Here is a 16,835-nt window from a genome sequence, read left to right on the forward strand (position 1 = left end):
AAACCATAATTGAACACAGTACCATGGAGCGACAGCACCATGAAGCGACATAGGGGCATTATAATATTCTTAGTTTTATTAACTATCCCTTTTTAAAATAATTCCTAGCATCCTGTTTGCTTTTCTGGCTACCACCGCACATTGGATGGAAGGTTTCATCTTATTGTCTACAATGACACCCAGATCCTTTTCATGGGCTCTAACCCTCAAGGTGGACCCTAGCACTCTTTCCAAAAATGCTAGGACTAGGGGGCATGAGATGAAGCTACTAAGTAGTAGATTTAAAACAAACAGAAAAAATATTTCTTCACACAACATGTAATTAAACTCTGGAATTCGTTACTGGAGAATGTGATGAAATCAGTTAGCTTAGCAGGGTTTAAAAAAGGTTTGCATAATTTCCTAAAAGAGGCCATTATTGAGATGGGTTGATGAAATCCACTGCTTATTCCTAGGATAAGCAGCTTAAAATCTGTTTACTACTTGGGATCTAGCTAGGTACTTAGGACATGGGTTGGCCACTGTTGGAAACAGGATACTGGGCTTGATGGGCATTCGGTCTTCAATAGAAGTAACTTGGTAACATACACAGGTTAAGTGTCGACAGGTGTGTAAACAGGGTACGTCAAAAGTAGCAAGTCTATGGGGTCATTTTATTAAAGGACTTTAAACCCATAATATATAGTTAGTGCATGCTAGTGATTCTTTCTGTTGTGATGTTTTACTTGAATTGTTCCATTGAACTATGAAACAACAGTAAGTGCTAAATAAGACATCAAGGAGGAGGTGAAAACAAGGGTCAAGGATGTACATCATTACCCATTAAACGTTTGAATTACACAATGGGTGTGGAATTGAGTGGGTGTTTGAGACTCTTTAGTTCTCTCACATTATCCAGCTAATGCCCTATGATTAGGGCATGCTAACTGTATAATGCAGAGTTAATATGGAGCCCTTACTATCTCCTAAATAAGTCAATAAGTGCTCCCACATTAATTCTTTGCTGGTACCGTATGCTAATGGGAACATTTGAGAGCAAACACCAAAAAGGAGGAAAAAGTCCTCTATAAGAGAATACAGAAGAAAAGGAAGTAGGGTAAGAACATAAGAACATAAGAATTTGCCTCCGCTGGGTCAGACCAGAGGTCCATCGTGCCCAGCAGTCCGCACCCGCGGCGGCCCATCAGGTCCATGACCTGTCATGTTATCTTGATTTAGCCCTATAGCCCCCTTGTTTTTATCTATACTCTTTCCATACTCTTATCTACCCTTATCTGTATCCCTCAATCCCCCTATCCTTCAGGAATCCATCCAATCCCTCTTTGAATCCCCGTAGCGTACTCTGCCCGACCACTTCCTCCGGGAGCACGTTCCATGTGTTCACAACCCTCTGTGTGAAGAAGAACCTCCTGGCATTTGTTCTAAACTTCTCCCCTTCCAGTTTCTCCGAGTACCCTCTTGTGCCTGTGGTTCCCCGTAGTTTGAAGAATCTATCCTTGTCTACCTTCTCCATGCCTTTAATGATCTTGAAAGTTTCTATCATGTCCCCCCTAAGCCTCCTCTTTTCCAGGGAGAAGAGCCCCAGCTTGTCCAGCCTGTCAGCGTATGAACAGCCCTCCATACCATTTATCATTTTCGTAGCTCTTCTCTGGACCTTCTCAAGTATCGCCATGTCTTTCTTGAGGTAGGACCAACGAAAAGTAGAAAAGGAAACCTTGGAGGTATAGAATGACAGAGTGTATTTATAATTTTTTTAAAAACCCAAAACAGGCTAACAGGTTTACATAAAGCAAATCTCCCAAAACAGTTAAGAGTTCAGAAGAAGGACTGAAAACAGTGCTGTGTTTTGGCTCAACCGCCTGCATCAGGCGGGAACATTAGGACACAACCATTAAAACAAAAGAAACAGCTCTTTAAAATGCCATATTCAATCTGGGTTTAGCATGCAGGGAACTCCCACGTTAACTTTATTAAGCCTAGATTTTCCCGCAGCTTGATAAAATGACCCCTATGTTTTAAGACTTAGACAGCCGTTTTAGAAAACCAACACATGTAAATGCTCGTAATCAAATACAGAAGCCACAATCTTTCTTCACTATTGAATTTTCAGGGTGGAAAACAACAAGGGATTATTCCTTAATCCCTCCTGTAAAAGGGCTGGCCAAAATGAGCACTTTTAATTGATACATCCCTGGAAGCTGTCGTAAATCACATTGTTGATCTATTTAGATAGATAGATAGATATCCCCTTCTCAGCGACTAAAATGGTTAAGGGGCTGGAGGAGTTGTCGTACAGCGAGAGATTAGAGAAACTGGGCCTCTTCTCCCTTGAAAAGAGGAGACTGAGAGGGGACATGATTGAAACGTTCAAGATAATGAAGGGAATAGACTTAGTAGATAAAGACAGGTTGTTCACCCTCTCCAAGGTAGGGAGAATGAGAGGGCACTCTCTAAAGTTAAAAGGAGATAGATTCCGTACAAACGTAAGGAAGTTCTTTTTCACCCAGAGAGTGGTGGAAAACTGGAACGCTCTTTCGGAGGCTGTCGTAGGGGGAAACAACCTCCAGGGATTCAAGACAAAGTTAGACAAGTTCCTGCTGAACTGGAGCGTACACAGGTAGGACTGGTCTCAGTTGGGGCTCTGGTCTTTGACCTAGGGGCTGCCGCAGGAGCGGACTGCTGGGCACGATGGACCACTGGTCTGTCCCAGCAGCGGCAATTCTTATGTTCTTATGGGGAATGCACGCATAGGCCCAAGCCCTGCCCATACCATGTCTCCTTGCCATCTGCTTGTAGTGCAAATCCAGGCTTTCTAAAATCAAATTTTCCATGTATAAATGCCAATATTTACACATGTAAATTGTGATTAATGCTTCTAAAGTAACTTCGGCCTTAAGACTATTACTGCAGTGACCAGATTAGGAAGAATAAGAGGGAGGGAATCTATTAAAGCAGAGGAAACATCTCTGAGTCATGGTGCAGATCCAAGGCCTGCTTCTAATTACGCTTAGAAACATTGAAACATGATGGCAGATAAAGGCCAAATGGCCCATCTAGTCTGCCCATCCACAGTAACCATTATGTCTATCTCTCTCCAAGAGGTCCCATGAGATCGCCAAGAGATCTCCAAGAAATCCCACATGGAAAAGAATGGAGAAAGGAAAATGTAGAGACCAAAAAACAAAACAAAACACTTCCTTCCCAAAGTTCATTTTTCATCTCTTCATACTTTATATGTAAGAGAACAATGGTTGCAAGAAGCATTGAAGAAGTAGAGCCATCAGGGCCCGTACTAATTTAGATTCATAATTCTGAGTGTGGGCCGGAAGGTGGTACTTTAAGAACCTCTAAGTGATAGGTTAAATAATTCAGATTAAATCTTTTCTTTAGGTGCTGAAGGTATTACTTTCTTATAAGGCAGGGTTAGCCGAACAAGGCCCCATAAGGGCTTCATCTGGCCTGTGCATTCCTTCTGGCCTGCCACTATATCTTTCTTTTCCCATCAGCAGGAGAGGAGTCACTGGATCTCCAGGATTATAGAGCTGCTGACAGGGAGGCCAGACCCCATTAGCAGAAGAGGAGTTGGCAGACCTGTGTGAATGGAAAGGGCTTACAATCTGGTTCATGCTAGAGGCAATGAAGGGTTATGTGACTTGCCTAAACTCACAAGAAGCAGCAGTGGGATTGGAACTGGCTTCCCTGCAGTTCAACCCACTGTTCTAACCATTAAGTCAGCTCCTCCTCTCCAATAGCTCTGACATCTATGACACACAATGTAGCTTATAACAGTGGTTCTTAAACTTGTCCTAGGGGACCCTGGCTAGTTGGGTTTTCAGGATATCCCTAATGAATATGCATGAGACATATGTGCATGTCTGTCGCCTCCATTATATACCACTAGCTAATTTTGCTTGCTGATACTTTTGTTTTCTGAATATGAGTTGTTTATATTGTCTGTAATCAGATCTAGTTCAGATCACTCAAATGTGGTGAAATCAGTTAGCTTAGTGGGATTTAAAAAAGGTTTGGATAATTTCCTGAAAGGGAAGTCCACAGACCACTGCTGAGATGGCTTGGGAAAATCCACTGCTTATTCCTAGGATAAACAGCATAAAATCTGTTTTACTACTTGGGATCTAGCTAGGTACTTGGGCTTGATGTACCTTTGGTCTGTCCCAGTATAGCACTTCTTATGTTCTGACAGAAAGTTATTTACCATTTCTACAAATAATCATAGTTCCTTTTAGAGAGGACCCTGAGTGATTTATTCCGGGATACATGCTGTTAAAGGTGGAGCAGGAGCCAATCAAATTTTTGTCAACTCTCCTTGTTGTGAGCCGCTTAGAACCTCCCTGGTATGGCGGCATATAAGTAAATGATTATTATTATTCCCATTATGGGGTCAATTCTGGTAACCATAATAATCCAGGGCTTATTCTGAGTTAAGCTAGCTGCAAAGATTACACCTTTCATTAATTAAATTCTGTTTTTGTTTATAAACCCAAAATTTGTTTCATTAGTCTCTGGTTAAAATGTTGGCATTATATTCGGATCTGTCTGTCTGTGTATCTGTCTACCTATCTGTCAGTTTGCCTGTCTCTTTGTATATCTATCAATGTCCACTATAATATTTTATGAAAAGTCCCATTTGGCCATCTAAAGGGGGGGATGGGAAATATATTTAATTAAATATTTGTGACTAACCTAATTTTGAGCTGACTCTGACACATCTGTTGTAGCTAATAGACCTAACAAAAATGTTTTTCTTAATGAGTTTCTATTTAACAGATGCTTGCCTTATTAAATCAGATTTAAATGGTGATTTGAGATGCTTGACAGCATTACCAGTCTCAGCTGAGCTATAAATTTGTGGTTTTTTCCTGTTCTCCGAAAACAAACCATGTCATGCAAGTGGGTCATGGGATACCAAGTGGAATGACATTCCAGAGTTTTCAGAAAATGACTAGGAATATTTTGGTACATGTACAAGACTTCCCATGCTGCAGCAGTGGCTACTCCCACCCCCACCCCACCCCCATCAGGTTCTGTTTGCATCCATGCTTTTCTCCAGGCCTTGATCTACACTTGAGAATTTTTGTTTCTTTTTTGTTTGTTTGTGTAGTGTATTTATTTTATTTCACTTATTTAAAATGAGAAAAGCGAAATGAAATAAAAAAGAAAATGAAATAGGATCTGATTGGATACAACATATTGGCACCAGCATGAGTTTAGCTGATACCATTATGAAATTTAGCATCAAATGGCAGGTATGGTCATGAATCATTCCTGCCCCTTGGATCAGTAGATGGGCTAAGTGGTAAGAAGGACCCAGGAATCAGTAGATAAGCTTGGAGGAGCTTTTTGGCTGTGGTGGCAGCAGTGGAGGAGGGACCATAGCAGCGGCTGTCTGTTGATTCATTAAGCATTTTGGAAACAAAGTGAAAATCAATGAAATGAAGTTCATTTTGTTTTCATCTAGTTTCCAGTTTACTCTTTTCCTGTCCCTAACTCTCACCCAACTGAGCTCTTATGAAAGAGCTCTGTTTTTTTGGCATTTCAGCCTGCAGAGCTGATGAACTTCAGGCTCTGGTAACCTATCCACCTTACACTAGATTTCATCAACATTGCTCTGCATATCTCCCAAGTTCCTGATTAAACTAGGGTCAGACTTCCATCTTAGTCAATCTGTTTACCAATGTTTTTCCTAGGCCATGCACCCAAAAAAGTAAAGCAATTCTCCATGCTTTGAATTGCAAGAGATCTGCCACCTTTTATCTGGAACAGAGTCAAGCCAATAGAAAAGGCATCCAGTCTCTTCTTTCTTTTGCCACATCAGACTTGGCAATATAGCATAGCATAACATAACAAGTTATTTATATATCGCAAAACCTCACAGTTCTATGCGGATAATACAAAAATAAAACTGAACAATGTTAACGAGATGGATTCCTTTGAATTTTTAATAATTGGCGTGATTAGAATATTCCCATTATTCAAGGGAAATTCTCCTATCTTGAGCATATGAGATAGCTAATCATAAAGTTCTCTCTGAAATTTTGGCGGAGCAGATCGCATAACCACAGGAGGGCAAGTATCTGTAGGACAATACTAATTCACACATTTACTCTTAGCATACAATTTCCAAGTTGTATGATTCCAAGTGGGATTGATTCCAAGTGGGATTTTTGAAAGAATTCCAACCTAATTCTGCAAAGCAGGCATCTTTTGGCAGATCTAATGTTATAGAGTCTGTGTTCAAAAATCTTAAACATGATGCTCTTAAATTGCACAATTTTGTATAAAAGTACTATGCGAACGCCTCCAAAGTTGGTGGACTATCCTGTGGAGCCTGTTTGAGATGAATGACATCAAATATAGAAGTAACTAACTTAAAAAGTCCTAGCAGAATGACATCACATCGTTTTTTTCTTATAATCATGTATCCTCTTTCTCCATTGCTCCCGATTGACATCTTTGTCAGTTTTATGCCAAATTCACTCTAATCGCCTGATAGCACATTTGAAATTCAAGAATTACCGTATTTATCCTGCCAACCATAACATAAACATAAAAGCAATTTCTAGACAGCAAAACTGTTAAGTTCTATGCGGTTATCAAAAGGTTTCAATGTTTTTCAATAATTTTCAATGTTTTTAATGTAAATGCTTGGGGGCTATAGCATCAAGAATAGCCCTGCTGAATTCTCCCCAATTTGAATAAAAATTTTTAGGGTTATCTATCAAGGAAGTAGTTTCATAATGTGCCCAGAAATTGATAGAATTTATTGGGCCTCTTGATAGGACTTCTTTGTTACATAATTGGCCTTTCAAATATTGTGACCGCAACCAATTTAGATCAAAACAATCCATTAAGGGCTCTTTTTACTAAGATGTGCTAGCGTTTTTTAACGCACGCACCAGATTAGCGTGCGCTAGCCGAAAAACTACCGCCTGCTCAAGAGGAGGTGGTAGCGGCTAGCATGTGCGGCATTGTAGCGTGCGCTAGTCCACACGTTAAAGCCCTAACGCACCTTTGTAAAGGGAGCCCTAAATGATCTGACCATAATATTGGGGCTCCAAGTGCCAACTATTTAAATAAATTCTCTATTCTTTTACCATCTCAACATGGTTTCCGTCCCAATTTCAGTACTGAAACTCTATTAGTTTCTCTGATTTATAAGGCTCAAAGTTTATTATCTCATAATCGATATGCCATTTTACTTCAATTTGACCTTTCCGCTGCTTTTGATGTAATCAGCCATGATAACTCCATTCAGTTACTCTCAGATACAGGATTAGAAGAAAATTTGCTAAGATGGAAAGGATTGCTCACATTATGCTCTTATGTGATAAACTTTGAAGGTAACACATCTGCTGCATGGCCGCCAGATTGTGGTGTCTCACAGGGCTCTTTGTTGTCTCCGATTCTTTTCAACATTTATATGACTACATTAAAATACTATCAATTAAGTTCCATTGAGACAATGTTCACTTATGATGATGATATCTTTATCCTGCCAGAAGTTGATCCTAATTTGAGCAACTTTACAACTAATATAAACTCTTGTATATCTAATTTGTAATCTTGGTCACTGCAGGCTCATATGAAGCTTAACGCAACAAAGACAAAATTATTATGGTCTGGCCCAGAAATTGGTAATTTGCCATCTTCAGTTATCCTTAATTCCGGTGACATTTTGCATGTAGAATCATCTTCTAGAGCAGTGGTTCCCAACCCTGTCCTGGAGGACCACCAGCCAGTCGGGTTTTTGAGATAGCCCTAATGAATATGCATGAGAGAGATCTGCATATAATGGAGGTGCCGGGCATGCAAATCTGTTCCTTGCATATTCATTAGGGTTATCCCAAAAACCCGACTGGCTAGTGGTCCTCCAGGACAGGGTTGGGAACCACTGTTCTAGAGTATTGGAGGTTGCTTTGGATTTTTCTCTCTCTTTTCAATGCCAGGTAAATCTTACAAAAAAATATTTCTTTAGTCTCCGCACGCAGAGAAAAGTCTGTCATCTGTTCCATCAAGATCATTTTGCAGTATTGTTTCAAATCATTATCTTGGCACAGATGGATTACTGTAATTTCATTTATATGGGATGAAGTAAAGGAAACGAGAAACGGCTGCAATTGATTCAAAATGCTATAGCCAGATTGATTTTTGGAAAGAAAAAATTTGATCACGTGTCACCTCTGCTGAGGAACCTACATTGGCTTCCGTTTCAATTGAGAGTTCAATTTAAATGTGCCTGTATAGTCTTTAATATTTTACATAGACTATTTGTTCCTCTGATGCCTTTATCTCTAAACACCATGAGATCTTCGGGGATAGATTCCGTACAAACGTAAGGAAGTTCTTCTTCACCCAGAGAGTGGTGGAGAGCTGGAATGTTCTTCCGGGTCTGTCCTAGGGGAAAACACCCTCCAGGGATTCAAGGCAAAGCTAGATAAGTTCCTGCTGAACACGGACGTAAGCAGGTAGGGCTAGTCTCAGTTGGGCGCTGGTCTTTGACCATGAGCGGACTGCTGGGCATGATGGACCACTGGTCTGACCCAGCAGTGGCAATACTTATGTTCTTATGAATAAGCTCTCTTTTCCATCATTGAGAGGAATCAAGTCCATTAGTAAAATTTCACACTCATTTCCATACTTACTAACTGCGATATGGAATGGACGACCTCGTCAAATTAGATCGTGTTTCTCTCTTCAGATCTTTCGCAAAACCTTAAAAACCACTATGTGTCATCGCTTTTTAGGCAATAGCTCCAATGAATGTTAATGGATATTTCTTTGTGTTCTAATTATGTGAACCGAATCGAGCTACTATTTTTAGGAGATGATTCAGTATATAAGACTAAGAATTAGATTAGACTAGATGAGTTAAGTAAATATTAGGTGAGAGAATATCCATGGAAGAAAAAGTTATTCAATCTAAGGGATGGCCTTTCTGATGTGTTTTAGTAGGCTTTGGGATTATATAATCCAAGGATGACAAAAAATGCTTTCACTGCAGCAGCATTCTCAATTTCTAAATGCAAATTAATATCCCCTAATAATAAACTATATGAAGTTGTGTAGAATTATGAAAAACAAACTCATAAAAATCTTCCCATGCCTTTGCCCAGCTACCTGGTGGAATGCAGAACAAAATGCAAGTAAGGAAGTCTTTCAAATTCTGATTGCTCAATTGACAAGAAACAAATCATGACCAAATGCTCCATTTCCAGCTTGGGATTGACCATGGAGCATGTGAAGATCTGCAATGTTAAGGAACATGACAGTATTGTTGGCCCATTGTTTTTACAAAATGAGGTAAACCATTTTGTTTTAAACGGAATATAAATTTTTTAAAATAAATCTAAGGAATTTCAAGGCCGCAACAAATAAACGTAATAATAGTTGCCATACTGGGTCAGACTAAGGATCCATCTACCCAGTATCCTGTTTCTGACTGTGGTCAGTCCAGGTCACAAGTATCTGGCAGAGTCACAAAAAAGTAGCAGGATTTCATTCTGTTTAACATCAGAGATACATACAAAAATAAAAAAAGAGACCAAATAATATATTTAAATACCTTCAAACCAAGAAGGTGCTCAGATCCAATGAATGGAAAGAAAATCTCCAAACCGGGGACAAACCCCTGTAGAGACTTTCATTGTACCATCCTCAAAAGATAGAAAGGTGATTTAAACTTTGTTCATTGGCATCATTATTCTTATAAATATCCAATGTGTACTTCTAAATAATAAAACAAGTGCAAAAATCCACTTAACTTAGGGTGATGAAGAAAAAGTGTCAATTGAGCGTAGGCTGGCGGGTTCTAACACGTTTCACCGGTAGGCTTCTTTAGAGAACCCCCTCACGCTGGTTGTAGCCACAAATTTGATTCCTTCCTTTTTTGGTCTCTTTTTTTTTGTTTTTAAATGGTTCTGATCATTTTTTGGGACACACTGTTTGAACTATTACCCAGTTGTTATATTGGGTAACCTCAGAGTTAAGCAGTGGCTTTCCCCAGGTCTACCTTAAAACAGTTTATGGACTTTTCCTCCAGGAATTTGTCCAAACCTTTTTCCAACCCAGCTAGCTTAACTGCTTTTACCATGTGCTCCACCAGTGAGTTCCAGAGCTTAATTCTACATTGAGTGGAAAAAAATATATATTTTTGCCTCTCTGTTTTAAATATGCTACTATTTAACCTCATGGGGTTTCCCCTAGTCTTTGTAAGCCATTGATTCACATTTACCTGTTCCACTCCATTCAGAATCTTACATCTCAGCTGTCAGCCTTTTCCTCTTCAAGCCTAAGAGTCATAACCTCTTTACCTTTTCCTCATATGAGAGACATTCCATCCTCTTAATCATTTTGGTCGTCCTTCTTTGTACCTTTTTCAGTCCCACTACATCTTTTGTGAGATGCGGTGACCAGAATTGTACACCGTACTCAAGATGTGGTCTCACCATGGAGCACAGTACAGAAGCATTATGATATTCTCGGTGTTATTCTCTATTCCTTTCCTAATAGTTCTTAACATTGTGTTTGCTTTTGTGGTTGCTGTTGCACACTGAGCAGAAGATTTCAATATGTGGCCATGATTGCCCCTAAATCCTTTCCCTCAGTGGTGACTCCTAAAGTAGAACCTACTACGACTTATCACTTATATAGCGCTGAAAGGTATACGCAGCGCTGTACATTTTGGAAACTATAGATGGTCCCTGCTCGGAAGAGCTTACAATCTAACTTGGACAGACACACATAGAGGGTAGGGGGATGCAGAACCCAAGGTGAGAGGAGTTAGGAGTCGAAAGCTCTCTCAAAGAGGTGGGCTTTTAAACGGGCCGTGAACACTGCCAGAGACGGAGCCCGCTGTAGGGCTATAAATGTATAGCGGTAATTTGAGTTATTCTTTCCAATGTGATGCAATTTGCACTTGTCCACATTAAGGCCCCCTTTTATCAAGCCACGTTAGGGGTTTTTATCGCCGGCCACTGCAGAAAAAGCTTCAACGTTCATAGGAATTTCTATAAGCGTCATAGCTTTTACCGCAGTGGCTGGCAATAAAAGCAGCTTGATAAAAGAGGGCCTAAATTTAATCTGCTATTTGGATGCCCAATTTTCCAGCCACCTAAGGACCTCCTGAAATTTCATACAGGTGTTATAAACTGTATATACCAAAAAGATTCAACGCAGGTATCATGAAATGTAGCCAGAGAATACTCTAAGAAATACAGTTTTGGAAGGTTTTGTGTCATCTTCAAATCTGATCACCTCATTCGTCATCCCCATTTCACGATAATTTATAAATGTGCTACAAAACATCAGTCCCAGTACAGATCCCTGAAGCATTCCATTATTTGCCTTCCTCTATTGAGAGAATTGGCCATTTAATCCTATTCGCTATTTCTATCTTTTATTCTCTTATAAGGGCTATGTCAAAAGCTTTTTGAAAGTCTAGATAGACTACATCAACTGGCTCATATTTATCTACATGGTGATCCATTGGTGAGGCAAGACTTCCCATGACTGAACTCTGTTCCATTAAAGTATATTTGTTTATAGATATATAGAAACTTGGTGGCAGATAAAGGCCAAATGGCCCATCTAGTCTGCCCATCCACAGTAACCATTATGTCTTTCTCTCTCTGAGAGATCCCACGTGCCTATCCCACTCCTTCTTGAATACAGACACATTCTCTGTCTCCACCACTTCTTCCAGGAGACTGTTCCATGCATCTACCACCCTTTCTGTAAAAAAAAGTATTTCCTATGATTACTCAGGAGCCTATCACCTCTCAACTTCATCGTATGCCCTCTTATTCCAGAGCTTTCTTTCAACTGAAAGAGACTCGACTCATGCGCATTTATGCCACATAGGTATTTAAACATCTCTATGATATCTCCACTCTCCCACTTTTCCTCTAAAGTATACATATTGATATCTTTAAATCTGTCCCTGTATACCTTATGATAAAGACCATGCACCATTTTAGTAGCCTTCCTCTGAACCAATTCCATCCTTTTTATATCTTTTTGAAGATGCGGTCTCCAGAATTGTACACAATATTCTAAATGAGGTCTCACCTCCTTTTTCCTACTGTCCATACCTCTCCTTATGTAACCTAGCATCCTTCTAGCTTTCGCCGTCACCTTTTCAACCTGTTTGGCCACCTTAAGATCATTACATACAATCACACCCAAGTCCCACTCTTCTGTCATGCACATAAGATTTCACCCCCTAAACTGTACCATTCCTTTGGGTTTTTGCAGCCCAAATGCATGACCTTGTATTTCTTAGCATTAAATTTTAGCTGCCAAATTTCAGACCATTCTTCAAGCTTCGCTAGCTCTTTCTTCATGTCATTCACAACATCCAGGGTGTCTATGCTATTGCAGATTTTGGTATCCTCCGCAAAGAGGCAAATCTTACCTGACAGCCCTTCAGTAATATCACTTATAAAAATGTTAAAAAGAACAGGCCCAAGAACAGAACCTTGAGGCACACTGCTAGTAACATCCGTTTCCTTAGAGCGATCTCCATTGACCATTACCCTCTGTCGTCTTCCACTTAACCAGTTCCTGACCCAGCCCGTCACTTTGAGGCCCATCCCAAGAGCACTCAGTTTATGTATTAGCCGTCTGTGTGGTACACTGTCAAAGGCTTTGCTAAAATCTAAATATACCACATCTAGCGCACATCCTCTATCCAATTCTCTGGTCACACAGTCAAAGAAATTGATCAGATTTGTAATCCATAGGATTCCAGAAACTTCACCATTAAGTGTTTCCATTAATTTGCTTACCACAGAAGTCAGACTTACTGGCCTGTAATTCCCTACTTTTTCCCTACTTCTATTTTTGAATAGAGGGCCTACATCAACCCAATCCTTTCCTTTTGTTTTTATCCTCTGGGGGTTTTTTTTGGTTTTTTTTTTAAGAATTGTAATTTTTCCCCTTCTATCCTTTTTGTTTAACCCTCCCCCCCAAGTTAATCTGTTTTGTATGGTTTCTGTTTATTTTAGATTTTAACGTACAACGCTTTGAAATTTTATGCTAAGTGTTTAATCAAATTTTAATCAACTATGACTATAAACACCCTTCTCCAGTCCTCCGGTACCACTCCCAACTCTAGAGAAGCATTGAAAAAGTCAGTCAGCGGAACCACCCTAAGTTCTTTCAGCACCCTCAGATATATACCATCCGGCCCCATCGCTTTGTCTACCTTTAATTTAGCTAGCTCCTCATGAACACAACCGTCTGAAAATCGATCAGGGTCTACCACTCCACTATTCACATTTGTCTTCTGTGGTCCCGCTCCCGGATCTTCAGCCGTGAACACAGAACAGAAATATCTGTTAAGCAATTCAGCCTTTTCTTTATCAGCTTCTAGATATTCCTCCCCTTCACTTTTGAGTTTCCCAATGCCACATTTTTAATTCTTCCTATCACTGATATATCTAAAAAACGTTTTGTCTCCCTGTTTTACCATGTCAGCTATTTTTTTCTTCCATTTCTATCTTTGCTTTCCTGAATTACAGTATCCACAAGGTACAGCACAATAATACTAAAATTAATATTAGCTATAAGAAACCTAAGACAAATACCTAAAGTATTTGTTTTGTCTTGGTTGATTGTTCTAAATAATCATTAAATACTGAAATGAGAAAGATATATCATTTTTGTATTCTTAGTATGAACACTTTGTAGATATCAGACTTTTTCAGAAACAGGGGATGACCAGTTGTTTTTATTTAAGTCCAGAAGAAGTCAAGAGCATCGCTAATTCTAAAATAAGATGCAGGTTGTTAAAGTAAGTTCATTTGGACAGGATAGAGGACTCTGGCGCTTTGTGATTATACTTGGTAGCTCCGCTGGAGAATTGCATAAAGCACCATCATCATGCTTAAATAAGCAGCCAAATCATCGCTGCAAAGTGGAGCAAGCTACAAAGTCGTGCAGTCCTTCATGTGTCCCCCCAAAATGTGAGGAAATATATTTAGAGCTCATTTTACTAAGGTGCGCTAGCATTTTTAGCGCACGCAGGAAATTACCGCGCGCTACGCTTCTAGAACTGACGCCAGCTTAATGCAAGGTCTAGCGCGTGCGGCAATGTAGCGTGCGCTATTCCACGCGTTAAAGCCCTAGCGTACCTTAGTAAAAGACGCCCTTAGTTTTTCAAAAAATAGAGGATGGTGTCGTATAGTCACACTTGAAGGTGTTTGTGTATGGGTAAATATTGGTGTCCGCAAACTTCTTGTAAAATGTACTAGAAAATACAGTAACAATGAATAAAAATATTCCCCTTGTTGAATATGGAAGCACTATCCACAACGGAAGAAAAAGCCTCAGGTATATCACGGCAGAGCAAGAAATGCTCAAACCTCCTCCACTCACATCATCAGCAAAAAACTTCCGAAGGGAATGTGCAAAAACCACTACTCTATTTTTGCAGGACAAAATTAATAGCCGCCTTTAACTAATTGTGAAGATGTAAGTGATGCAACATGTCAGCCATATGACATGTTGCATCACTTACATCTTCACAATTAGTTAAAGGCGGCTATTAATTTTGTCCTGCAAAAATAGAGTAGTGGTTTTTGCACATTCCCTTCGGAAGTTTTTTTGCCGATGATGTGAGTGGAGGCGGTTTGAGCATTTCTTGCTCTGCCGTGATATACCTGAGGCTTTTTCTTCCGTTGTGGATAGTGCTTCCATATTCAACAAGGGGAGTATTTTTATTCATTGTTATTTATTATCCACTTCCACCATTTTATTGCTAGAAAATATAGTGAAATGTCTCAGTCCAAATATTACAGAGATTTGCTAATGCAGGATCACCCCCCCTCCCCCAATCAATATTCTGAAAAGCTAGAACTTCCCATTCCATCCGTCATCCCGTTGTGTCTACCCAGGCCCAGCCATCCTGCTATTCTGCTGATTTTCCTTCTTTCTTATTCTGATAGTCTTGCGGAAGACCTTTCTCTTCTACTGCGTACCATGTTTAGAATGATCACGTGTGCATCCTTTGTCTGCCAGTGTTTACACTTTTCCCATTGTCTATGAGTCCTAATTGTACTTTCATTGCTCAAGTCTTACCCCCATCATTCTATAACTTGGTACCTAATGTTATAGAATAATAGCAATTGCACACGTCTGAGGCGCCGATAATTGGCAGTTCTGTGCATAAGTACTAGGCGTCATTCTATTACATACATGCCAAAGTTGCTTAGCACATAACTGCAAGGGGGCGTGTACAAGAGTGGAATGTGGGCGGGCAATGGACGTGTCACCCAGTGATGTGTGCAACTTGGAGAATGCTATCTTTTGCGCGGGTTGCACGCCTATATTTTAGCACACCAATGCAGTTATGTGCTAGCATTCTATAAGAGCATAGGCGTGCCTTGAAGCCATTATAGAATTTGCATTAAGCATGCCCCTTCATCTCATTGCCAAGTTATAGAATTGCCCCTTTGATGTTTTTGTATGACATTTTTATTGTTCTACATCTTTTATCTGTGACTTGTTTTGGGATATATGTTTGTCTGAAAGACAGTGCATAAAGTTGTGTTGTGTTATGTTGTAAACAGTCACACTGCTGCCATGGTGAGGAGTACCATACAGAGAGCAGTAGGGGCTCGGACTTGTCCGACATCATGGAGGAAGATGAGGAAGAGCTGTATTCAGAGATGCAGCTGGAGGATGCAGGAAGAAGGCGAGTTAGTGTAACTTCTCATAACACGCTTAAGGTAAGAGCACCTCTAATAGGCTCAGCAGGGTATAGATGAGGGTGCCATGTTCCTCCTTCTATTCATGGCACAGAGTTTCTGGTTGATTCTTTTTGCTTGCTAAGTCAATAGAGCCTTTCAACTGTACAGATGCCGCAGCAGAATAAGGCCATCTGCCCATTTTCGCCCACAGCTTGGAGTCTTTTTTTTTTCAAGGCACTTGCCCAGCACTCAATCTCTTATCAGAGTTTGGGAGATTTCTCTTTCATTCTATTGGGGGGTTCTTTTAAGAATGCTCTATCTCCCCCCCCCCCCCCTCAGTCTGTTAATAAACTCCCACTACAATGGTGTTCAAAGAGAATCAGGTCGAGGACATGCAGAAAGCACAAAAACAAACTGAAATCTGAGTCATTGCTTGTGAAGTTAATTTGGCAAAACTATTTCCTATTTTTTAAATAGGAAGGACAGCCTGAGCACAAAAGGACTGCAGATTAGATGTAATCTTGGCTCTAAATCGGCAACTGTTGATCAGCTGGTACCTACCACTGCAGAACACTCATAGGTCCCCAAATATGTGCATACCCTTCCACTTTCACGTATAACTGAATAAGACTTTAGAGAAATTGTTACAAAGACTGAAATAGGTAGAAATCAAATTCAGTGGGGAACTGTCGGTTGCAAGTAGAATGAAGAGCAGTAATTGGAAGCTGGATTTTTCCATAGACACAGATAAACTAGGCTTGCAAGCACTGAGGAGAAGTCTAGAAGTGGAGGAATAACCTAAGAATGAGAACCAAGGAAGCCAGAGCTTAAATCCCACTTCTTCTCTTTATGAGCTTGGCAAGTCACTTAATCTTCCATTACCTCAGGTATGAATGTAGATTGTAAGCTCGCCGGGGAAAGAAACATGCTGACTTAGCTGAACACAAATTTCCTTGAGCTACAATTTAAAAAAAAAAAGGTATAAGCTAATTCCAAAATCTCCTTGTCTAATAAATGTGCACATCGAAGTCAGATGCATAGCTAGGTGGAGTGCAAGGCGACGGGATTTTGAATGAAATGATGCCTATGTGAAATGGGCCTGCAGCCTTTCACCAGCACCTATTT

The 16,835-nt window shown here is 40.1% G+C and overlaps 1 protein-coding gene across 18 annotated transcripts in view; it reads left to right on the forward strand.

The window, feature by feature from the left end:
• RIMBP2 (RIMS binding protein 2) overlaps nucleotides 1–16,835 on the forward strand; it is a 598,797-nt gene that overhangs the window by 467,809 nt on the left and 114,153 nt on the right. For 17 of the 18 annotated variants that reach the window (XM_033956341.1, XM_033956346.1, XM_033956345.1 and 14 more), the window contains one exon: nucleotides 15,591–15,749. The exons of the other annotated variant lie outside the window; for it this stretch is intronic. In XM_033956341.1, coding sequence (XP_033812232.1) covers nucleotides 15,591–15,749 — 159 coding nt within the window. The remainder of the gene's footprint in view (nucleotides 1–15,590; nucleotides 15,750–16,835) is intronic. 18 annotated transcript variants of the gene reach the window in all.

This window comes from Geotrypetes seraphini, chromosome 8 (genome assembly GCF_902459505.1).
Source record: "Geotrypetes seraphini chromosome 8, aGeoSer1.1, whole genome shotgun sequence".
NCBI classification, from domain to species: Eukaryota; Metazoa; Chordata; class Amphibia; order Gymnophiona; family Dermophiidae; genus Geotrypetes; species Geotrypetes seraphini.